At 33.2% G+C, this 25,564-nt stretch overlaps 2 protein-coding genes across 2 annotated transcripts in view; one reads left to right on the top strand and one right to left on the bottom strand.

Annotated features, from left to right (window-relative positions):
- The window catches only part of LOC136775315 (protein qui-1), an 82,044-nt gene that overhangs the window by 15,184 nt on the left and 41,296 nt on the right, over window positions 1-25,564 (top strand). Inside the window, exon 2 of the mRNA XM_066729980.1 lies at window positions 13,292-13,331. The gene's annotated coding sequence lies outside the window, so the exon portion shown is untranslated. The remainder of the gene's footprint in view (window positions 1-13,291; window positions 13,332-25,564) is intronic.
- On the bottom strand, window positions 716-2,907 carry LOC136775796 (serine protease inhibitor swm-1-like). Its single transcript, XM_066730871.1, has 7 exons — window positions 2,817-2,907; window positions 2,637-2,728; window positions 2,474-2,549; window positions 2,358-2,374; window positions 1,221-1,296; window positions 1,041-1,132; window positions 716-971 (listed from the first exon to the last, which is right to left on the bottom strand). Exons 1-7 carry the CDS (start codon window positions 2,869-2,871, stop codon window positions 891-893), a joined length of 489 nt encoding a protein of 162 aa, XP_066586968.1. The 5' UTR covers window positions 2,872-2,907; the 3' UTR covers window positions 716-890.

Here is a 25,564-nt window from a genome sequence, read left to right as displayed (position 1 = left end):
ATTTAGAGAGGCAAAAAGTTAAATAATATATATAACGACTCGCTTGCTCAATAGCTTGTTTGCCACAGATTGTGAAAAAAGCTGCTTTCGCAGTAAGAATTAAAAAGCTTTGACGAGGGTGGAGCAGGGTCAGTGTATTCAAGGAGTATTCTGTAAAAAGTACTAAGTACGTGTTACGTAATGCTCTTTGGATTATTTTACAATTTAATTTACAAAGAAACATTTTCCTAGTTAAAATCAGATCCGTACCAAACATATTTCTGTCAGAGGATTAAAACTTTTTACAATTTAAACAAAAAACATCCCTTATTTATGTAACATGCTAGCTGTTACGTTGTAATTAAATATTAATGATTGTCTAGGATATTTTTTAATTTTTAAAACGAGTTTGTATTCGATTGTAAGGGTAAACAACGTGTGCCTTATAAATGTACCAAAAAATGAAGTCGTGAGAATAGAGTTTAATTAAACGTTCAAGGTAATTAATTATATAGTACTTTAGAATAATTAAACTTACGATTTCTGCCAGACGACTTGATTTATTCTTCTACTTTTGTATTCTTCACCAATAAAGATCTAAAATGCATCACACACAAACCTGACAAATTTATCACATAGTACAGTGAAACTCCATTAGAAAACAAGTACACTGATAATAAAGACAAACTGAAAATTAGATTGCAAATATTTTTAAACATTACAAATTTTACAACTCTTCTGTATAAACAATTTTTATTAACAAAAAGAATACAATTCTGAGGTATCTGTAGATTATTTTTATAATTACAAAATTTTGTCAGAAGTTAATCTAACATTGTAAAATTTTTTTAAGCATGTAAATCATTGGAGTGTGTTTGTTTAAAAGAATATTATTGCAATTGATTAAATATTCAACATTGTCGAGGAAGTACACAATTTCCTTTAGAATTTAGCAAAAATCCTTTATTGCACTGACAGCCCATTACACACATCTAAACACACATGACGTTGTAATTACTTAAAAAATTCAACCAAACAAACTAGTTACAATGGATACGTACCTTGACACAAATAGTTGGGTGAGGACGCTTACAGGTTGGTGGACACACCGTGCCACATCTCGTCCACGTTTTGTTCACACCACATTTTGGAGCTTGGAATGCAAAATTGAGTAAAAGTTAAGTTAAAATTCATAAAATTTAACAATTACACTATAACAATCTCGTAATTATATAAATTACCAGCAGCAGTTACAGCCACGATGAGGAAAAGAATGAAAAGTATTCGTGGAGACATATTGATTCGGTTTATAAACAACTGATACGAATTTCCAAGTGTAAGCAGTATTTATACTGCGCAATCCTATTAATGACAACTTCGATTAATATTGTGGACTGTGAACAAGTGTCATCAAGCACACTTGTAAATCATTTATAAAATTGTGTATGTAGGTAAACTTATCTGTTCGACATATCTTTGATAAAAACCCTGCGACGTTACAAATTAAGCGTGTAGATTTGATTGCAGCTTTTTGTTAATTTAAGTAGTTTTATTTATTCGGGCAATGGGACAATATTAGGAAGGCAACAAATTTTGTAGTAATGAGGCATTTGCTCGACAGCTTGTTTGTCATATTGTGAAAAATATGTTCTCTCTTGGCAAGAATCGAGAAGCTTGCCTATAGGATAAAATGGAGCCAGTGTACTCAAGGAGAATTTTTATTAAAAGAAGAATCGTGTAATTTTCTGTTAGACAGTTTTAAAAATGAATAATGAATCTAGAAATGAATATTTTTTTAATTCAACCAAGAATAGGATGAAATATATTTTTGCCAAAGGATTAAAGTGTGTTAAGAGTTAAATTAAACATAGCCTAGTTATGTAACACACTGTTATGTTGCAATTAAATATTAATGATCTTCCAAAACATTTATAAATTTCTAAAACGAGCGTTAATTCGACTGTAAGAACAAACAGCACACGCCTTTATTAATATGCCAAAAAATGAAGGCCGTACGAATAGAATTTAATTAAACGCTGGCGTAATCAATTAGCCAAGAATACAAATTAGTGTTTTTTGTTTTTGTAGAACGACGTGATTTATTATTGTTCTCGTGTTTTAGCGTTTACCAATAACAAATTTATCACGTAATAAGTAATGATTCCAGTGGAAATTTATTATGGTGCGACACGAACCACTATTAAAAAAAATTTACAAGGATAAAAATGATAAACTAAAATAATTACATTGGCAAACATAATATCCAAGCTTCGTGTAACTATTTTTAAAGTTTTTACAGAATTATTCCATTTTTCTAGTGAATTTTTATTGAATAATGAAACATTGTTCATACATCTAATGTTTATTCATATAATTACTATACAAATCTTCGTAACTGAACACAAAAGATTAGTCTAACATTTTACAGATTTGTTTTTCGACACGTGTATAGTTTTTCTGGTGCCAAGTTTTATAACAATCGATTAGATTCAGCAATTTTGAGGGAGTACACAATTTCCTTGAGAATTCAGTCGATATCCTTGTATGCACTGGCAGCCAACTACACAGACCTAAAGTACATTACGTAGTAATTATTGTTTCTTATAGATAATTTACATATTTTTACAAATATTTTTTGTTATACATTTGATACATACAGCAATACAACCTTCAGGATCTGGTTGGTTACATCTTGGAGGGCAAGCTGATCCACATCTGTTCCATACTTGGTTTACGTTGCATCTTGGACCTTTAAATTTGAAATTGATTTACAGTCAAATAAGAATATTCGAAATATATGCAAATTATAGTGGAAATAAGTGTTAATTATGAATTACTAGCTGAAGCCATGGCTACGATGAGAAAAAGAAGGAAAAGCACTTTTGAAGACATGTTGGTTCGTTTTGTTCACAACTGATACAAATTTTCAAGTGGAATCTGCTTTTATACTGCAATCCTGCTAACGATAGTTCTCGTTGGTATTGGATTGTAAGCAGCTATTATCATGCATACATGTGTTTCGTACGATTTACTTATTAGTACGTACAATCTCTGACGCAAAACAGAGACATTGCAATGCAATTGTCATTCTTTGTCGGTGGCTTTCTGCAGACTTAGGTAGTTTCTTTGGTTCATTTAACTTGATCACTGAATCAATATTTGGGAACCAAAAATCTAACAATAACGACGTGATCACTTAGCAGCTTGTTTTTTAAGATTGTGTAAAGTCTGCTGTTCCAGCAAGAATTACAAGTCTTTCTCTAGAAAGTAACGGGGTCAATGCACTCGAGGGCAATTTTGTATACAAAGGCATTACATAATATTTTTTATAATCGAAACGTACTAAAATATTCTTGTTTTCTTATTAGAGTGTAAAAGCACCAAAACATATATAGAATGAGGTACTTATACACCTGAAAAGTAAGAATATAAAAATTAATTTATTTGCTAATTTAAAAAAGATATTAATTTTTTCTTAGACTTCTCTGAATGCAAATTTAAAGGAATTTTTAACTAAAGGGTTCTATATATGAAAAATTAATATTAATTATGCTTACAGAGATAAACGTTCTTTTACGTATACTATGTAGTCTTAAGTACCTCACCCTGTATATTATAGAAAATACTACTCAAGTACGTAATACACTGTTATGTTGGAATTCATTATTTTCAACTTGACAAGTCATTTGTAAAACTTCAGAACGAACGTGAAATCAATAAGAATAAACAGCGTGCACCTCTATTGATGTACCAAAAAATGAAGGCCCTTGGAATATAGCTTTAATTAAATGTTCAACGTAATCAATTACTCAAGTGTACGAATTGAAATCGTGTTTTCTGTAAGACGATGTGATTTATTATTGTTCTTCTTATGTTGTATCGTTTACCAATAACGATGTATCACGTACAAGCGGTGACAAGCCCCGAAATTTATTATAGTACGACGAACAACCATTAAGAAACGTGTACGTGAATAAGAGAGGAGAAAATCGAGTAACTGAATTGAGTTACACATGGAATTAAAGTTTTTGTTGAGAGATATATGTATATAAACTTTACACAAAATTAGTCTTTACTTTTCCGATTAATATTTATTAAAAAGAATATAGAACGTTGTTTTATTTAAAGTTTATTATTTTATATATATTTACAATAAATCTTCGTAGATTTATCTAAGAGATTAGTCAAAAGTTTTGAAATTTTTATTAAAAACATTGATAGCTAATTTTTCTAATTAGAAATCTTTTCTTAATCGATCAGATTCAGCAGTTTTTGGGAAGTACACATTTTCCTTGTTTGTTTAGCAAAAAGCCTCTATTGCACTGGCAGCCAGTTTTACAAACCTAAAAAATATTATATTTCATAAGCATTCCATCTTGGATCATTTTTAATTTTTACAACAAAATTTGTTATTCAAATACATACTGTTGTGCAAAATGTCCTTCTTGGTTGATTACACCTTGCAGGGCAAGCCGTTCCACAGCTTTTCCATGTTTGGTTTGGACCACATCTTCCAGCTAGGAATACAAAGTTAATTTGCAGTTAAATATTAGCAGAATATTAGAAATAAAGCTTAGCCATAAATTACCAGCAGCAGCTGCAGCAACGAGGAGGAAAAGCAAGAAAAGTATTCTTGGTGACATGTTGATTGGGCTTGATGAAAAGTGATAGGAATTTTCAAGTGGAATCAGCTTTTATACTGCAATTTCACTAATGATAGTTCACACTAATATTGAACTATAATCAGTTGTTATCGTGCACACTTGTGTTTCCCTAAGCACATATTTCGTATACCATTTACTTATCAGTTCGGTATACAATCTCTGACAAAAAGCAGCGACATTGCAATCCCACTGTGGTGCCTTGATAGCAGATTCTGTCGACTTGGGTAATTTATAATCTACTCAAACACTGGAACAATATTTAGAAGACTACAAATTTAACGACAGCGATGGGTTTACTTAACAGTTAGATATATAGCGAATAATCTATTTTTAGAAAAAATTGAAAAGCTTTCAATGGGATGGAGCAGGGCCAGGGCATTTGAAAGGAATTAAAAAAATTATTACACAATACTTTTGAACCATTTTATATATACATGATATTTACAAAGAATAATTTTTTATTTCAAACTATACTACTCGTTCTAAAAATATGCTTTGTTTTATTGTTACAATGAAAAGGGATTAAAGCTTGTTATAATTTAAAAAGAAACACGTTTCGTGCATATGACATGCTTTTGCGTTGCAAATAAATATTAACGATCTTCCAGGGCACTTGTAAATTTTCAAAACGAGTGTGAAATCAAGCGTAAGAACAAACAGTGTGCGCCTGGAATGAAGGTAGTTTGAATAGAGCTCTAATTAAACGTCCAACGTAATTAATCAATTAGCAAAGAGTATACACGATTTAAAGTTGTGTCTTCCATGTAAAATGATTTGATTTATTATTGTTCTTCTTATGTGTGTCGTAACCTTATCAATACCACGATGTATCGTGTAACAAACAGTGACACAGGTGGGAATTCATTATTAAACAGTGAACATGCCATTAAGGAATATGTACGTGGATGAGAAGGATAATCTGGAATAATCAAATTAGCGAATATGTAGCACTAAAGTTTCCTGTGTATGTGTATGTAGACTATTGTGAAACTTCACTCGAGTTCTGCTGATCTTTAAAGCTGAATTCATAGGATATAAAATTTCATTGGAATATTTTGCAGGCTTTTGCCCTTTTTTACTCCCATTTTCTCGTTTCCTATTATCCGCTTTTAGATTTAGTTGGAACAAACTGAAAGTGTTGAAAAGAATTGCTTTAATACCTATATAATATTTCTATACAGTGCAGAGTCAAGACTAAAAAATAAATGGGTCAAAGGGAATCTGTGGTTAGAATCGCACAAGTTAATCGTACCAAAGTAAAACTTTGTAATTTCAGCAGAATGCAGATTTAATTATGTTTTTAAATAAACGTTAGTCTCTGGAAAGGATTTCACAACTGCTATCTGGCCTATTTTGGTGCACTGGTTAGAATTTAACTTTGTTGCTTTTAATTTTGATGGGAAACGAGAGGAGAAATTGTAAGAAATTTTTGTAGATGGATGTATTGAAAAATTGTCAATCAAAATAACAGATGCACAAAGGGAGGGACAAGGGTACCAATCGATAACGAAACAAGCAGAAAGCATTTCACTCGTTATATCATAATCTTGTTACATGTATAATACTAAACTTAAACTGTTACATAACCAAACCAAAAAAAAACCTTGAAAAAAATTCCAATTAGCGTTCCCAGCTTGTACTCTCCGCAAGTTTCCATGGTTAGCAAAAAGGCATGTTTTATTTTTATCACAGACTTCATATGGTAATTATTGTTGGCAAAAACTTTTTTGTTGCAGCGAAAAGACAAGGATTGAAATTCTAAAATTAGCAGGCAGTGCTCGATGCAGAATTGTCAATTTACCCAATCGTTATTTTTAATTCTTGTTCGTCAAGTTCGATTGTGCAGAGAGTTCCATCGTCCATTCCTCGCTATAAGGAGGCTTTTTAATTAATGAATTTAAATTGAAAACTTTAATTAAAATCATTCGATCGGTCATTAAGTTGGATCGACGAAATTACTCGGTAATTTCATTTGAAGATAGTTCCATGGATTGCATATATATAAAATTGAAATACCCTGTGGAGCCTACCAACACCACGAAGAAAATTTGGGTCAATCGATTATTATAAAGGTAAAATTAATGTCAATGTATCGGAGCAAGGATCGATAAAACGCTCGGTGTAAGCCCTCAAAAATTATGTTCTTACAATGCAACGATATTGATTTGGAAGAGGATATTTTACGGTGAGAGTTGATTGCCACACACAGCAAGTAGTAAAACGTTCATCCACTTTACTCCTTCAATATTTCCACCATGGTATATTGAATCGTCCGCCTTTTCGTCTCTCGAAACTCAGCAGGGTCGTTTCGATTTCATATTCCTACCACGACCGCAACACACTCGTCTCTGATATTCCAGCATTCCACACGAATATATATTTAACCAGAATAAAATTAAACAAACACATAATTAAATTGAATTTTGCCCAATGGGCCTACTCGAATCTTGCAGCTATTATAGCGAACATCGACTAGCAATTTCACGCTTTGACATGACGCAGCTGGTAAAGTGCGGCATTTTGCAGAGAGAAATGTGCCAATAGCGAAACAAGCCTTTTATTTTGCTCGAGTTCCAAGCTATTCGTACTTTGGCATAAAACAGCCCATTCTTAATATTAACTTTGCAGCGTCAAAGGATACAGTTTCTCTCGCAATATTGCTGCTTCCTTCTGGCCATTGTTTCACGAGATGCTGCATAGAATGCTCGCGAGATTTTGTAAAGGAACTCGATGAGATATCGAATAAGTTTCGATCAAAGCAACGCAGTATCGACACAGTGAATTCTAAACGAAGAATTTTGCACGAATCTCCCAAGACTGTTGTCGAAGGTTCATTACCAACGTCTCATCGGAACTCTCATCGAGATTCAAAAGATTTACTCAAGAATATACGAAGAATAAATAGATAGTAAATGTGCGAGGAAGTGGGTCAACTTTTAACGACATTCCAGTTTTATCCAGTTCACCTCTTATCTCGAATATCTCCCTTTCATGCCTCGGTAATACGATAATTTTCTTCGAAACCACTTTTTCTTCGAGAACAAAAATTAAATACCGTTGTGATAAGCTCGAGACTCGTGCTCGTCCCTCCATCGTACCTCCTGCTCCTTACCGAGTCCCACGTTTCGAATATCGACCTGCGAATGGCACTAAAAAATATTTCAAATAAAAATTTTACAGCCACGAGACGACACCACTTTCCTCGCGTGAATATCGCGTTGAATTTCTATTTTCCCAGCTCATTTCGAGAGCTTCTCCAAACACTACGTTGCATTCGAGAATTCTATGATTTTAGAATCATTCAAAGTCGCGTGTTTCACTCGAATGATATTTGCATGCACTCTTATTATTTTATAACTATATATATATATATATAATCTATCGTAAATGCTCGAGTGGACGTTAGAACGTAAATTATTTTGTGTATTTTCATTTTCAATATTCACGTGGCATATCTAATGGGGTTGGAGTGCACGTGTGTGTATTTGCAGAGATATGACCAGAGGGTTTTGAAGAAAAAAATGAAGGGTCTGGTGGGATTTGGGTGAACCGTTTGAAAACTATTCCCTTTGTATTATAGAGTTGAGAGGTGGAGGTCGTTGGAAGGTGGTCTACCTTTTTTTCCATCTCCTTCTCTCTTTCCCCTGCTATCGTGTGTAGAGGTACGTACTACATACATATGTAAGTATATACATAGATACTTACCACGTACGGTCGATCGATCAATGGTGCGTGACACTCACACGTGCCTCGTGCGCTGCGTCACATCGAAACAAGTGGCATCGAATCGATTACCCTCTGAAAACTCCCACACGTGACAGGATTTAAAAATCTCTCGCTAAGAGACTCTCGTATATATATATATATATATATATATATAACGACTAAAAGTTTGTTGGTCGTTACTTTTGTAACTGCAAGGTGTTCGTTTTTGCTATTTAGTTAGGAATCTCTCGCAGAAGAACGATGCTTCTTCGTGTAAAAAATAAATAGGGTGGAAAGAAGAATTTCTATTTCTTTTTCTCTCGAGCAAACTACTCGTTTCGTTGAATTAATTTTTAAAGCATGATTCTACGATGATTTGTATTACGTATATATATATATATGATTCCAAGGCCAAATTTGTTTTACGTATAATCACATAATTTGGAATTTTTTAATTGGCAGTACGTCTCTTATCTCTGATTTATTCACGAGTATCGATAAAGGTTTGGTCACTCACACGTCTTATCGTTATTTGTTTAATTGTAAAAACTTAAAAATTGTAAATTAATTGGATCGAATTATTTGAGAATTGAATAATTTTATTAAAAATCCTACGTTGATGAGTGCACGATTCGAGTGTTTGTCATGTGTGCATTGTTATATGGATTTTGTTGAAGAGCCTTACTGGTTGATCGACATCGAGCGTTGCATGGTAGGTCGAGGGCAAACTTGAGAGGAGAGTGAACTGTACGTGAGAGAAAAGCTCCCTATCCATAAATACGTGTCAGAGGAGCGATTGCCTAGCCTGCATTGTCTCTGGTGTCCCTATTTCATCCCTTTTCCTAAGTAGGCCCAAATATTCCCCATGGAAATTTATCTCCCCCCCCCCCCCCTCCCACCCCAACAAATCTGATTGCCAATTTACCCTTGATTAATTCATCCTCCTCGTTATATTATTTTCCACTAAATTGCTCAGTTATTTCCAACGAACACTCTGCACATTCCTTTACATATTATATATATCACCACGTTTTATTACGCAATTTTCCTGATTAATTTTGCACGAATCAGTATTTTGAGTTATGCAACATTCGGCCAGAGACAGATGAAAAGTCTCTCGCATTGTAAATCCATTCACGATTTGTGGTAACCGATTATCAACGCAAATATATATATACGAAAAATGAAGAGAGCTAATAATTGTGTGAAGCAATTTATGTTATTACCAGGCCTTATACGTCTTTCATAAATGCTTCGAATCATGAAATATCATTCTGAATAGCTATCGTTCGGTTCTGGAATGAAGCATCCGGAGGTTTCGATAATAGCTTGGGTCCAATTTGTGGTTAATAGTATTGGGATATTTGGAAGGTACAATCAATAATCTAAATGCTGCTCCAAGCCTCGTCTTATTCCATTAAATAATAAGATTACCTCGAAAATAAGAGGAATCTACGAAATTCAGGAGTATTTATCGAGGAAGAGCACTGGATTGAGAAATATTACGTCACTGCAGGTATTCTTTAAAAAGAAGAGAAACTTGTTCCCTCATCGACGAGCTCGAGCTTAGCAGTGAATAGTAAGAAAAGCACGAGCTTGCATTCCTATAATAGCAGGCATATCGACGTTTCACGTAAATTATAGAGAAATCAATTTCTGTCGACCTAATCAACAGGGAAAACTAAGCAGGCTGCGAGCAGACGTTTGGGGCTTTCGAAAATTGTCGTAGACCAGACTCAACTACCTTTTTCTATTGGGCTTTCTAGGAATCCCTTGAAAATCCAATACGTTGATAGGAGAGCTTCGGCTAAAAGCCAACGTCTTTCTCTGTAACTGACGTGTCTGATGAAAGAACTTCTTTTCCACTGGAAGACTGTCCAAGGCTTAAGATAAATGTCCTACTCGAAACGCTCGATCTTCACGGATAATTTCTAAAATGATAAAAGATCCTCCAGCAAAACTTGTCCTGTAATCATGAAAAAATAACGTTTTCCAAGTATTTCTATAACACGTGGCATTTTTCAAAAACACTGTAATTACATTTTCCTTGTCATTGAAACTCGAAATTTTATTCTAGTAGAAATACAATTTTTTTTTTCTAATTTTTGTTTATCAACTTGCAAAGATTTTCAATTTATTTTACTGAAGTATACCTTTTCAGGAAGAAAGTTTCAAAGTTTGCTCGAGCCTTTCAAACAGTTTGCTTTAATTTTTGAATTGTGTCTGTATATAGGTATACCTACTTTTCCAACGATTTCGCAGCTTCTTACTCATTGAAAAACTTGGAGCTTTGTACGTGTGTAGCTTGAGATAAATGCGTATATATAACATCCATTCGGAGTAAAACGTCGTAATCTGTGAGCGTAGTCTCAGCTGCATTTTAACTGTACCATTATTTCTTACTCGTTTTGTCTCTTTTTTGCCTTACCCCTTTCCAGCTTTGTCTCGTTTTTACTGCTTTTTTAAAGGAGAGAAAAAGGGGAGGAAAATCAGGAAGATAATAGGAGATTGAAAGAGTACAATGACACTGATGAAAGCGTTAATGCCACTTTTTACATCAGTATTTCAAATCATCTTTCTCTTTTTTCAAACCTTTCAGTATTTTTGTTAAATTCTATATTTCTTCGATGGCTATCGTGGTACTCCCACTAATCGATAACTCACTCAACAAGTTTCAGCAGTCTCGGAAAACGTGCCTCGCACCTTCGATCCATCAATTTTCCTAAATCTTCAATTTTCAAGAAGCCTCAACGCTTTTCACCCACAATATTTGCAATAATTACATTCTGATGCTTTGATGAGGATAAAAAATAATAAAGCATAAACTAATAATGCAAGCGCAACTCCATCATCCTGTTATTCGCTCGAATAAACCAGTAAAAAGGAGACAAATCCGAGTTAACGATGCTATATTCGCAACACGAATCTGTCGCAGTATCTTATGAATTGTCTCCGTTCTCATTAAACCTGAAAACCGAGCTTTATCTCCATTATAAAATCTTTTATTAAGAAAAAATATCGTTAAATATGCGCCAAATATAAAACTTGGATGTTCAGAGTGACGGAGATAAATTTGCGAGTGGAACCATGCATGGTTGTTATCAGGAAAATTTTATTTAAAATTAAACAATGCGGATATACAATACGATTGCTCGATTCATGATAATATTTATCATTTTGTAGATTTAATGAAGAGACAGATTGAGATTTAATGCTTGGTTCAATAATTATCAGTCATTTTGCTAAATACTCTCGAATTAAAAAGTACTGAATATAAGATTTCAAGTTAATGCGTTAAATTTCCTGCACTACTATATAAAATAATGATAAAATTTATAATCGAGTAATTGAATTAAATGAACAAAGTTACTCGTTTAAATTATCAACTAAATTTTAAGTAAATTGTGGCGTTGGTAAAGTTTAAAAAAAAAAAAAGCTTTTTGTGGAAAAGTTTCTCATACGATAAATTAAATTATTTATTACATTTTGCCTTCGTAAGGTGAGTCTGCAGCCTGCTGTACAGCTTCCAGTCAAGTAGCAGAGTTAATTGCGAGATCAAAGACAAGATTTGCCATGAAATTGGTTTATACGTGGGGTGTACCTAGGTTGGATTACTTTGTACAACCTAAATTGTGGCTCGAAACACTTTGATACCCTATTTCTTCGAATATTCGATTTGTCATGCAAGTTGAGCTATGGAAATGTGTACGTTTCGTCCTATATAAAGTGAGAAGGGCAAAGTAATCGACGAAAGAAGAGAAGTTTAGAGACCATCGGTGGAACTTTTCTTTCCCAACAATTAGAACGAGTTTCATTCACTGCTATCGACTATCCATCTTTAATCACCCATCAGATTCAACAATTGCAAAACCCCTCACCCACATGAAAACAACTAAACCAAACTTTTTCATCTCAAGTATTTCTCTTGATTTACAACCTGTAAATACAACCATAGAATCATGAGAATTTTTATTGTACTTGGATCTCGAGTTTGACTCAATTAGGAAAATATATATTAGGAAATTTTATTCAGTGGCACACAAAACAATGAAATTCTTTGGGTTTACCGAGAAATCGAAGACGAGAGAGGGATATAGAGATAGATGGGGTGATGGGATTGGAGAATTGTAATTGTCGGTAGGTTTGTTGGAACGCAGGATCGTTCGGAACAATAAAAAGCGACGGAGCTTGCAATGAGCAGTAGCTTTGCACACGGAAAGTTCGGTCGGACGAGTTTTATCGTATTAAAGGGAAAATTAGAACGAGGCTCCGGCGGATATTGGGACAACGAAGGCGTTTCCACTAGGACAAATTTATCCTATCCACCTTTTTTTATTTACTCTATATTTCATCCATTGAAATTCTAGCTGTACCACTGCATGATCACTGACAATATAGAGCATTGAAAAAATATACAAAACACGTCGTTTTCCCATTTCGAGAATATTTCAAAAACAACTGCATTTTCATATAAATTTAATCGATATTGTAAATAAAAAATGGCTGTGCAAATAACTCATGGAATGTTGCCCAAGAAATATTATCGAATAAGCTTCCTTTTGGTACCAATTAGGGCTGCTTTATTGGATAGTTTAAATTAGATTTTATTAATTCCTTTACACGTCATATTTCTTTGGGACATTTACACAGAATTTCCATTAAATTAAGATGAAATTTCTATCGCATTAAGGGCATCCTGTTAGTTCATAGAATGCTTGCACTGCGAGGGCTGGCGTGGCATGCTACACTTATTTTATTCCCAGGCAAACCCTCTGTGCATGCACTATATTCCACCAAACCCTGTCATTACTGCATTATACATAATCATTCATATTTCCCAGCACTCGAAATTTCCTGGAAAATACTGAGACTTGAAAAAGACAATTTTTGTGAAACGAAAAATATGTAAATCTTTATGGATCAATGTGTTTTTATTGTTTCAGGCAACGGGACCACTTTTATCCCTCATCGAATTTTCAAAAGGTACGATGGCTTTGCATCATGCAGCTTTTATGCAAAAATTCTAATTTTACGATTCTTAGAATACGTTATATAATAAGATCGATGCCTTACGTTCGTAAAGTGTGTGATGTGAAGGGGGGGGGGGGGGGGGTAATTAAATCGGGCAAAGGCGAGCGGGATGTTAGGGGTGGTTTGTACAAGACTTTATCTCAGCATAACGTAAAGGCGTAACCAAAGTGCAAAGTGCACTTAAGGTTTGAATTTAGCACCTTTGCTCTTCTGCATTAGTGGAAGAGGCTAACATAGTTAGTTGAGTGAAATCGAATTGAAGCAAAGCATGTCTATATGATGCACATTGCATCGTACTTTAACGTTAAAACGCGTCGATCATATTGTGCACCTTGCTAAAACATAATTTTGACATTGTTATCCATCTGAAAAAAATCGAGTCCAATTAACTTGCCAGTAAATTTTATTTATTTCAATTTTTTTAAATCAATCTCCAGCAAAATTATCTGGCAATTTAAATTGATAAAAGGAGAATTTTTTAATTTTCGTGTAGCGTCTTTTGCAACAAACGTCTCTATATCGACACTGATTGCAGAAAACTATCTTACATTTATTTCCAAATGAGATTATCGCACCAACAGCGTTACGATATTAAATTTTACACACGGTATCCAAAGTTTGTTCGTTTTGGGCTAGCCAGCTACTGGCACGCCAAAGCTGCGAGCATTGATTATTTGCCTTATATCCTCACGCTATTGTTTATTAAAGCCAAAAAGGACCATGTTACACACACCTATAAGCTTTATCCTTTGTTACTACGCCTCTGCTACAGTTTATCCTATAAAATTAACACCTTCGTTAAAACCTTGCCAATTGTAGCTAAATTTTTCTACAATTTTCCTATTTTTCGCATTACATGCCTTGCTTTATAATCGAGTCCTTGGAACGTTCAGAGAAATGAATTTCTTCGTTCAAATTCAATGACAATTTTCTATTGTGCCACTGATTTCCATTTTATGGAATGAATCGTCGTATTTCGCGGCTTACTACGATTCGCAGAATTCAGATATTCGACTCGACTGCTTCAACTTATTGCTACGCTTTGCATGTTCCAATCCTAAGATTAGTAAGAGAGAGAGAGAGAGAGAGAGATTCGAGCAACTACCTTTCGTGAAAATAGACGACGTTTTGGATTTGGACACGCTCAAGCGATCTAGTCTGATGAACTAGCTTACTCACGAATTCTCATAGCTAAACATGTACATATATGTAAATCTGCTTGTGAAAGCTTTACTTGCATCTTGCTGGATCACGTGCTTCAACTTCCAAAGCTCTCCTGCATAGTATAGTACAAAAGCTCAACGAAAACTGGGCTTCGTTCAATTAAAACTGATCCCCTTTCGAAACTGACCAAACTTTTCAAAGATCCTTCAACCATTAAATCTCAATCATCAAAACTGGACAGTAATTCACTCGTCAATGTGCTACTGATGCAAGGTTCAATAATGCAAGATTACGAGTTTTTCGTGTTTGCTTACTTATTTTCAATCGAAGGAATATTTTCGAGGATTTTCTTCAGAGTCTCCTATAAATTATTAATTAACTTCTGTTATGTACGCAAAGTTTGTCAGAGTAATTGAAATTCCTTGTGAAAGTTCATGACTTGCATTTATCGTTATTAATATGTAAACTCTTATTTTCAACATGAAGAATAGTATATTTCGATAAAATAATGATAATAACAAATTTATATTTATTTTTGCCAACCATTTCAAATATTTTCCAGGAAATTCTTTACGATTTGCTCAGGAAATTTGTAAGAAAAATGCAGACGAAAAAAGATAAATCTACCGAGTACAAATGGGATTTCTGTGTTCTGTTAACATTTATTATTTACCAAATGCGATACACAGGCTATGCTTTTAACTTATATCTCCCCTTTCTTTTATTATTTTTTTAGTATTCTACGATCTTCTGCACTGGTTAAAATTTTAAATCGTAAATACGAAAGAAGAAAAATTTATTATCCTCTTGCGATCTATCGGTTTAATATCACTGCTAATGAGTCGCTCGATGAATCATGCATTGTTTAATTTAATGAAAAATCAATATTGTTCGATTGTTGCTGTAAACATCCGTATTTGTTATTTCGTTAAAATCTAGTTGTAAATATTACAAAAACAACACATCTCGAATAAAAATGGACATTTTCTGCTTAGCAGGAGAAAACGTGAATAGATTACATCGATGATGAACATTGAGCAATTACGTAGTCGTTTGCCAGATTATAATCTTCCATTGAAACTCGTGCATCACCGAAATACGAATACATAGTAAGTTTCAACAACATTTTCTTAATCAGCTTCGATCGTTTCGAGCTTACATTTAACGTGTCACGTCTCTGCAAAAGCCTCGAATAATTCAATTCTGTGCTTTCCACTTTAATTGCTGCACCCAGAAAATTTTTAATAACTCATTTTTCAGCAAAGGTTGACCCATATTTCCTAAAATTACATTATCATAACTTTTTGTCCATGGACAAAGGCGAGGCACGCAAAAGAATTGTAAATTACACGTAAATGCTGCAACAAATGAAATTGCTTGATTACCTTTCGAATATGGATTATATAATTATATAATAAATAACGATTATTCACAGTCGACATTCGCGAGCTCGTGTAAAACAGGATTTCCAGCCTCGTAATGAGTGGATCAGCAAATTAAATAAAACAACAATTTGAGCCTCTCTTAATGACAGGCTGGACCAATCTTTTTGCAAGCCACGTAGAAGCTTCCTGGTAAACAGACATAATTGTTCTATAGGAGCCACATTTGCAACCGTAACGCGAAAGTAATTTTGTAGAAGCTTGAATGTCCCACAACGAGCTGTGGATATCATAAAATATAGACACTAAATGCGCAGCTTTTTTCCACTGCAGACTTTCCACCGGAAGAGACAAAGGATAAAACAAAAGGAACAATTAAATCTCGTTTTTACCAACCACTTTGCAACGCCCCTCTAAACGTACTCCAATTAATCAGTAATGTACCACACAACAGAATTATTTCACTATTAATTCGTTATTTAGCAGCAGAACACTGTTGCATCCTGTTCATCATTCAGCAATGATTTTACTGAAATTTAAATTGATATAGGTGAGAAGAGAACGAACGAGTGGGTTATCAGTTGATCACACGTGTGAAATCATGATTTTTATTAATCACTTTGGGACAGGATGAAGAGCACATTCTGAATCAATTTTATGCTCCACGTATTCCATTGTGATTTTGACATCGTGATAAAAGAGCTTGAAATATCGTGCTTCAATCCACCTAGGCCAAAGCCAGTGGCTGGCTCACGTTAATTATATCGAGACTCCACTGCTTCCTACCAATCATCATCCAGAGTAAATCCTAAGAAGAAAGGATTTGCTGATTAGACGAGAACTCCTTCGTATTCTCGTGCTCGATGTACTATTCTCAGACTCGTTTTAATCTTTTAGTCAAGAAATCGAATAAAACTTCAATTTAAAAAAATGGACAAGTTTTTCTTCTCATTGAAAGCAAAAAGTTAATGAAATTAGGTGTTTATTAGATACATTTTTGAAAGGGTAAACGGAGAGAAATGTAATTGCAAAAGTATCTTGCATAAACCACTTGGTTGGATGTCCCTTCTCTTCGTTAAAGTATGGTGGAGGCAAATGAAGTCATTTCATCCCTTCAGCATCCTTTAATTGCATAGCTACGATATCATTTCAGTCTGGAAAACCTCAACATTCGAACGATGTCAACTTTACTAGAAAACAGGCCAAGACTTCTTAAAATGTAATAAATCATTTTTATACAATTTTTCTTGTATCAGTACTCAGCTATATATAATTGATGAACGAGTTAAATAAAAATATTTAACTTGTGATTATTTACAAATTTGTAAAACATTCACCAATAGAATTTTAAGATAAAAGTCTTATCTTCATTTAAAGGATAAAAAATCGAACGAACTCTGTTGAACTTTCATCACTGCTTCATTTGCAATATAAATATAAACACGTATAATAGTTCAAAGTAATTAATTAGGGAAATAAACTCTGAAGACTTTTGGTGGAAAACTTATCTTTCGTTTTTCAGTTATCTTTATATTTTCTACGTAAGCAGAAACTAAAATAATATCAAGGAAATTTGCAGCTGGAATGAGTTTTCCTTACTTTTGTTTTTTCAAATGGTAATCCAGTGTTATCGATTTGATGAGAGAGCGTGTTTATTGAACTTGAGGAAAGTATTATTAGGTTTTCCTTGTAGAAATTATTTTGTCACGCTTCAGAATTCGTGTAAGCTTATATGTTTTGCGAGTAGATGAGTTCACACTTATTAATCCGAAAGTGCTGTGAAAGTTTCCCAACAGTTTCAGGAAATGCAAAGAGAGGCGAAGACAAATAATTAAAATTTGCACAGCTTTAGTAAACGCAGGGTTTCCGATGTGTGCCTCCCAGCTTGAAAAATTTAGGTAGAGGAAGAAATTTTAAGGCAAAAAATCGTGGCATATTTTTGTCTTAACTTTAATTTGATCAAAAATACTAATTATATTTCTGTAACAATCTAATTCGTCACGATAAAATTCTACTCCCCACTCCTCACTAAGAAAATGGAGGTTTATATATTAAAAACTGGAAAATAATAATAATATATGATTAAATAAAAATTTTTTAAATTTTATATTAGCTAATTACTTACATTGAAAAAAAAATGAGATAAAACACATTGATCAAAAGTAAAATGCAGAAGGTCATCTTATGACACGTTATTCACCATAATTACAGTCCAAACCAAGAAAAAAGCTGATAAGTGCATCTTCATGATGAAGCTGCAAATGTGCTGCTACTTATAAAGCAACTAAAGAGTTGGATTTCTTACAGTTCATTATACAAGTTCTATATATAAAAACCAACATAAAATATTTTTTATGTTATTTTACAAAAACAACTTTCATCACCATATATTTTGAAGTATTTATTTACGAGTTCAACAAATAACGAACGTGTTTAAAATTTGGACGCAACTGCATTTAAGTTTAAGTCTTAATTTGGTTTATCTCTTATCTGCTAAGCTATCAAGTACCTTGATAGGGGCAGTAATAAATTTTATTAGCACAGGTTCCATCTTCAGATAGGAACACAGTAATTTCTGCTTTATTTTCTGAATCATCGTTTTTCCATTAGCCTGCATTTCTCACCATATAAGAACTTTAATTATTTTCAAGAGTTACTAGTACACAGAATCATATAATTCTGCTATTAAATTTTCGAGCATCGTAATATCTATCATAATTGTCAATCCGATTTTAAACTACTGCATAAAAAAAAAGATTGCAGTACGTTTCAAAATAAAAAGTAAGCTGATATGTTAAATATTGTGTGCTCTATCACTTCCGTCAGCTAGGAAAATGTTGTTTGAGAGAAAAATCCATTTAAAATTCTTGCTTTTTATTATTATGGATATACTCCCCCTACAATCTAACGGATCAAAAAAAATTAGAATATCTTACGACGAGAAACACTGAAGCAGACTATATATGAAGCAGTCGCTTTATTGATTTTTGTAAAACAAATGATTCTTTACGGTCATTACATTCCTGCCTAGCAAAAGTAATTTCTGTTGGACCATCAAAACTGACAATAAAAACTGTATCTTTTAAAACTTCAATTTGTAACTTTAATACAGAAAATTTCAACCCGACGAGGTAAAATGTCCTCTAATAAGATTAAATTACGATTCGATTAATATTTTTAGTTAAATAATTCTACTAATGGAAAATTTAATTAGCAAAGATATAAAACTGCAAATTTATTAATCAGTTTTTTAAAGCTGCCGTTTTATTATAGGATTGTTTTGTTCTCCTTTAGCAATTCTGGTTTTAATGAAAGTCAATATAGTAATAGCAAAATAGAACACTGATTCCTATTTCTAACCAAAAGCGAGGTTTGTTTTTTATTTAGATAATTCGTCGATTACTGCATGATCAAACAAATAGAGCAGCTGATAAGCACATCTTCGTAATGTATTTGCAATTTGCTGTTTCTTGAAAAATAACTAAAAAATAGAGCTTCTCACACGTTTTTATACTGCTCCTATATAAATACTCACATAAAATGTATTTTATGTATTTTCACGAAAACAAATTTTATTAATGTACACATATTTTTTATATCTAAGATAATTTTTCGTGGATAACGAACACGTTTGATATTTTTTGCTACTATATATTTTTGTCTTAATTTTTTATCTTTGCTATGTGTAATACATCTTTCTACAAAGAACACGATAAAGATGTTTGCATTTTCCAAGTGAGAATTCGGTTCCTTCTCTTCACCTTTAGAATCATTGCTTTTTGCACTATATTTGACTTTCTTCCCTTATCAGAACTTTGAATTTTTGTAAATAAACATTAACATACACGATTAATAATAATTTTGCTAATAATTTTTATACAGTAATAGAATCAAAAACGCAGGAACATATATTTTTTAAATTATTACGAGGGTTTATATTAAATTTAAATAATTTATTAAATTGCTTAGATAATTATACATCAAACTTTTTAAAATGTTCTAAGCTTCTTTGTTTAGGACGAGTATGTTTCTTCCAACACTCGTCCTCGCTTTTTTGAAGTTCGACTTTCTGCTCCCAAGTTAGTATTCGATTGGGGTAGTACTAAGAATTGAGCAATGTAAATACGACTAAATAATATTATTTTACAATTTTTAACGACCATCTACTTACAATGAACAAAGGCAGAGACCTCAAACATTGTTTAAAACCAGGTCTATTGACGTAGAGGGATCCCATTGATACGTTAATCGACATAATCCCAGTGTAAGTAAAGAAAACAACTAATAAGTTTAACTTCATAACGCAGTTATTGCCTGTTACTTTAAAAATAACTAAACTGTAGAATTTTACAGCGTTTTTATACCTGTATCATATAAATACCCACATAATAAAATTTTTTATGTTTATATTTTTAAGGAAACGTGGATAACGAACACGTTTGATATTTTTTGCGATTATATTTGAGTTTGAGTGTTACTTTTTTAACTTTTCAAATATAGCTATTACGTCATCTTATAAAAATGACAATAAAAAAATTAATTTTATTTGCAATTTTTTACTTACTAGGTGGGAATTCCGTCCCTTGTCTTTACCTGTAAGATAATTGTTTTTTCACTATTAGACACTTTTCTCCTTATCAGAATTTTGAATTTTCAACAGAAAATATTAGCCTACATTTCTGCTACTAATTTTCATAACAACTGAATTGGAGAGTGATATTTACTTTGAATTAGTGTGAGGATTTATATCTTAGATTAAAATAATTTATTAATATTTTAAAAATTCTCTGAAATGAGTATTTTTTCGAACACTAATCCTTCTTATTGCACGTGATATAATATCTAACTCGAGTAACCACAAAGTGGTCCAATTTGAGGAAATTATGCAAAAATATGCAAGTGTTTGAAATTTTTGCACAACTGCATTTAAATTTAAGTCTTACTTTCATTTGTCTTAGCTGCTTGGCTACCAAGGCTTTTGATAGGGGCGCGATGATAAATTTTCTTCGCAAAGCTTCCACCTTCGGATGGGAATACGGTTCCTTCTCCTTCACTGTGTCAGAAGCGGTCTTGATCAGGAATTATTAAGACTGTGACACCGTGCTCCTCGTCGCATTCTTCACTGCCACCAGTAATTTCCCCGAGAATACGTGGAAAATAATTCAGCCCTTTAATAATTTAAACAAACTCCTATTTTATCTCGCTTGTCAATATTTTGAATCGTTCGTTAACCAGTATAATTTATCCATTAATATTTCAAGAAAGAAGAGACAATTTAATTCAGAGAGAATTTTATCAAAGAATTAGGGATTTAAATCTTCTCTGAGTTTCATGGAAACTTGTTCTCGTTACGCCCCTACTGACTAGAAAAGTTTGTACTTTTTTCAACTCTCTTATATCTTCGTAATCGTCTAAAAATTGCTGGATTACGGACTTTCTACCATTTTTAAATCCGACGTTTTACGCTGCGACTGTTGATTCTCCCACAGATTATTTTCCTCCCAACTCAAATATTTTTCTTGCACAATTTTCAAAGAATATTAAAGGCATAATTAAAATAATAATAATAATTAGCTTTAAATTTCTTTGGTTGGTATTATTATTAATTATGATTTCGAACGATGAATAACCTATAGTTTTATTTGCATCATAATAGTTTATGGTGGAAATAATATTGTTTCTTTTCTGAAGGGTGAAGAAAAGAATGGGAAGAGGAATAAAAGTTTCGAGGAAGATTTGGAGAAGTAGGTCGATCGGATATTCTGTAGGAGATCTGTATACCCCCCCCCCCCCCTTCTATCGTGGAACAGCTACAAGGGCAACAGTGGTAGCACAGCACCATCATTACCAACACTAGCAATTGTGCAACAAGGGTTAGTACGACATGGGACCTAAAGGCAAGAAGGACTTGCTGAAAATCAATCCATTCAAATGGTCCACTTTGATCAACTTTCCTTGCCAAAGCATAGCGTCGTAGCCTATGAAAATGAACAAAAGATAAAAAATTGAAGGACCTTTGTCGATGCCACAAAGTCAAAGGAAATTTTTTATCCAGCTCTGGCTGAATCGCTGACAATTCTTTAAAGCTCTTTAAATTATTAATACATCGAAAGAGGATAAGGCAACTTGGAAAACTCTTTACGTATTCAAGGATTAATTTACGGGAAATTACAGTGAAATCGATAATTGCAGCAGTGTCCAATGCAAATTTATCAGTTCAAATATACAATCGAAAATTACTCGATTGACGATAGCGACTAATTTAATTGCTATAATTTCAGACAAATTGATTCTAGGACCAATCATGCTCCAGCTATCCAATCTTGTCACGTTTAACTCGAACAATTTCTGTCAAGAGTTCGAATACTCAGTTATTTTTTCATCTTTATTTTCTTTCAACGTAAAATTTATTTATTTCTGTGAAATAACTCACGTTTTTGTGTTACGTGCTTCGATATTTAGCTTCGTCCAAAGCTGCTTAGTAAGTTGAATCTCCTGGAATATATCAGAAGGGAACTAGTTTTGTTTGGTTAGAGCGTTCATTTTCGTTTAATGTATATATGACGTAAAAGTGATTTTTGCTTTGGTTTGATTACTAAATATCGTGATTGAGAAATTTAATAAGAAATCTATTTTTTATTAATTACAATTATTTAGAATATAAATTTTTTAAAGATTTTTCATTGCATTCTTTCAAATTAATGGTATTTTCGTGTAATTTTATCGAAAATACCGGAGGTATAAAGGAATGTATATTTTTTACGATCAATTCGAGTATGTAAAATATAGCAGCAAAACAATTTTACTAATTTTTGTGGTTACGATCGATATGCGAGAACAAATATTATCAGATTAATTAGAATAGAATTTTCGTAACACGAAGAATAGAATTTATTCTTGATTCTCCTTAAACTTTTTAATTTATATAAATCATTATTTAATTAATCGGAGTTTAATCTCCACTTTTGGGATTATTATCAGCTGTGTTATTAATATATATATATATATATATATATATAATAGGTCGCTTACAAAGAAAACAAATAAAAAATATTCAATGCTATTCAACCACTAATCGATAACGATACATTTTACTACCACACAATCGTGAATTTCCTCATTGAGAAAAATCGCAAAAGCAATCAGCATAATACGTTTTAATAATTCACAAACATTTGCAAGATTCGTATTACCCTCTCTTGATACTTCAGGACAGGAATATAACAATATTGCCTCGATACAGATTCAACAATCGTAAAAAGGAATTTTCAAGCGATTGGGAATATTTTCCAGAATTTTTTCATCGTCATCAGCAGCTGACTTTGCAGTAAGTTTCGCTGATGGAAATTCACTGGGGTTTCCTTTAGCACAGATTTTAAATGACTGATCGTTCATCCGACTTGTTACTCGGCTCAAGCACTACTCTCCATATCTGCAGAAATCTTTTCCAATTCTCCAACAAAAGCAATTCGTTGGCTCCATGATCCTTCGTCGACCTCTTCCACCCTCTTCACGGAGCTTTGCAACTAGCTTCATCCCTGGCTCTCCCAGTGGATTACTAAAAAAAAGTAAGGAAGAAAAGCTTGGAGCACCCTTCCACCTGGAAAATATTCTATTTTTGATCAAACTCTAGAAACTCGTATTTCCACTAAAAGGGTCTCCCCCTGTACAACTACCACTAATTCCCCTAATGAAAATTCAATGCATTCGCATGAATCCAGGTTTATTATTTGCTACTCCACCACGTGCTCTATATCTGCATAATTCAATATTGCTAAATTATGTAATCATTCGTTTTAAGCCTCGAGTCCTTCGCAATTAAATACGATTTGCGATTAATGACGCGAGTCTGATTAATTTGCCAGCTTTTCACTGTGGCCCGAGCAGGTTATAATGTATACATCTGACAAAATATTTGCTCGAAGAATAAGCTTTCCATCCCCTTTTTCGAGCTGTAAGGCGAGGATCATTCTGGATTCCCCGAGGGATGCTCGAAAAAAAGCAGCTTGAAGCAGGGAAAGCTCCAAAGTGGAAGGCATTGTGGCGTTAAGGATTAAATCAGGTTGGAGAAACTTTTAGAAATGAGGGGGGGGGGGGGAGAGACAGAGATGGGTGGCTTTTGTAATTGTCGTATACCAAAATGTACATTCAGCTATATATATATATATATATATAAACTTTCATATTTATCGTCCTTCGAGACACATCTTCCCTCAAGATTTCCTCCTCTCTGATCGATGCTGATTTGCTTAATGGCCATGCCAAGTATACATCCACTTCGCTATTGGATGGACAGTTATACTACTCTTGCACGAACTACCTGACGTCACATTAATAATTCATCAGTTCGTACAATGAAGCTACTCAAATAACTCGATGATAATAATTCGATTGAAATTGATATACATGTAAATCTCTTCGATACTTTCTTCTCACTGGGAATGTTGTATTATATTTTGCAAAATGTATATCACTTGAATTTGAATTTATTTAAAAAAAACTTTGATAGAAAATTGTGCATTTGTGACAATTTAGGAGAAAAATTTTGTTTTGTAGTTGGAATATTGAAGGAGGTGTGTTCTATACTGATAATGATGTAAATTGTTCAGAAAAAAAGGGCTGTATAGTACGTAGGTGGAAGTGGATTATTTACTTGAAGTCTTCACAGAGTCAATGGTGTGAAATGCACTTTTATGGATAATGCTGAAATTTTGAATAAGCTCTGAAAAAGTGCTGGTATTTATTGTTATCTATAATGTAAATTTGTTATTTAAATTTTATAGTTATTCAATACAGTATAATGCTCGCAGAGTGAAATGTTGAAAGTTTAGTCAAAGCATTTGTCAAAACAAAATTCGAGCAGTGAAAATTCACTAATATTTGCGCCTGTCGGATCTGGAAAACTCGTTGTATTTTTCGTCGAACCATCAATTTTTATTCGCACCTTTTGTCACTCGCTTTTATTTTGCAGCACCGTGCACCGTGAACAAAAGAATGGAAGAACGTAAAAACAAATTGAAACCGAGGACCATTTGGAGTTTTTTTAATGAACCCATCAGTTTTCTGTGTAGTGAAAGATTGATTGATAAATTATTATAGATATTATTGATACGAGTATGTAGGAAAGAGGAGAGGGTGGAAGGGGAGGGGGTAAGATTTAACGAGCAAAGTTTTACAAATGTAAATTAGTTTCAAGATTAAATTATTCAAATTGCTCGTGTGCCACAGTTGAAAAGTATAATGAATTGTGATAAAAATGATTAAAATTAATGTGTCAAAGTTAGTGTGGGAAAAGTGAATTCCAACTGAGCAGTATACTGATATCGTGTTGAGGAAAGTACCGTTCAGCAGCGAATAATCTATAGCTTTCTGCAAACGAGTAGTAGGTAACGAGATTGTACCGACTAGTCAACTACAAGAGCATTGTAAATGCAGAGGAAATTTGTGATTGGGGGTTATGGAGTATCCTTGATGAGCGAATTGTACAGAAAAGTTCGATCACTATTCACGATTTGCATGATCAATTTGAGGGGAGATTACTGGCATTCGAGTGGCTAACAATCGACATTATTGTGTAACATAGCGATTAGTTTGATGGAACGACCAAGATAATATTAAAACTTCAGATTTTAGTCTTTC

Source organism: Prorops nasuta, unplaced genomic scaffold (genome assembly GCF_024137725.1).
Source record: "Prorops nasuta isolate Cenicafe-Biocafe unplaced genomic scaffold, Cenicafe_Pnas_1.2 PNAS00008, whole genome shotgun sequence".
NCBI lineage: Eukaryota > Metazoa > Arthropoda > Insecta > Hymenoptera > Bethylidae > Prorops > Prorops nasuta.
This window is presented reverse-complemented; position numbering and strand designations above follow the sequence as displayed.

Coding starts and splice junctions, on each gene's coding strand:
- LOC136775796 (XM_066730871.1), bottom strand. CDS start 2,871: ATGTCTTCAAAAGTGCTTTTCCTTCTTTTTCTCATCGTAGCCATGGCT. Junction 2,729..2,816: donor CGTAGCCATGGCTTCAGCTA/GTAATTCATAAT, acceptor TCAAATTTAAAG/GTCCAAGATGCAACGTAAAC. Junction 972..1,040: donor ACCCAACTATTTGTGTCAAG/GTACGTATCCAT, acceptor ATGTGTGTTTAG/ATGTGTGTAATGGGCTGTCA.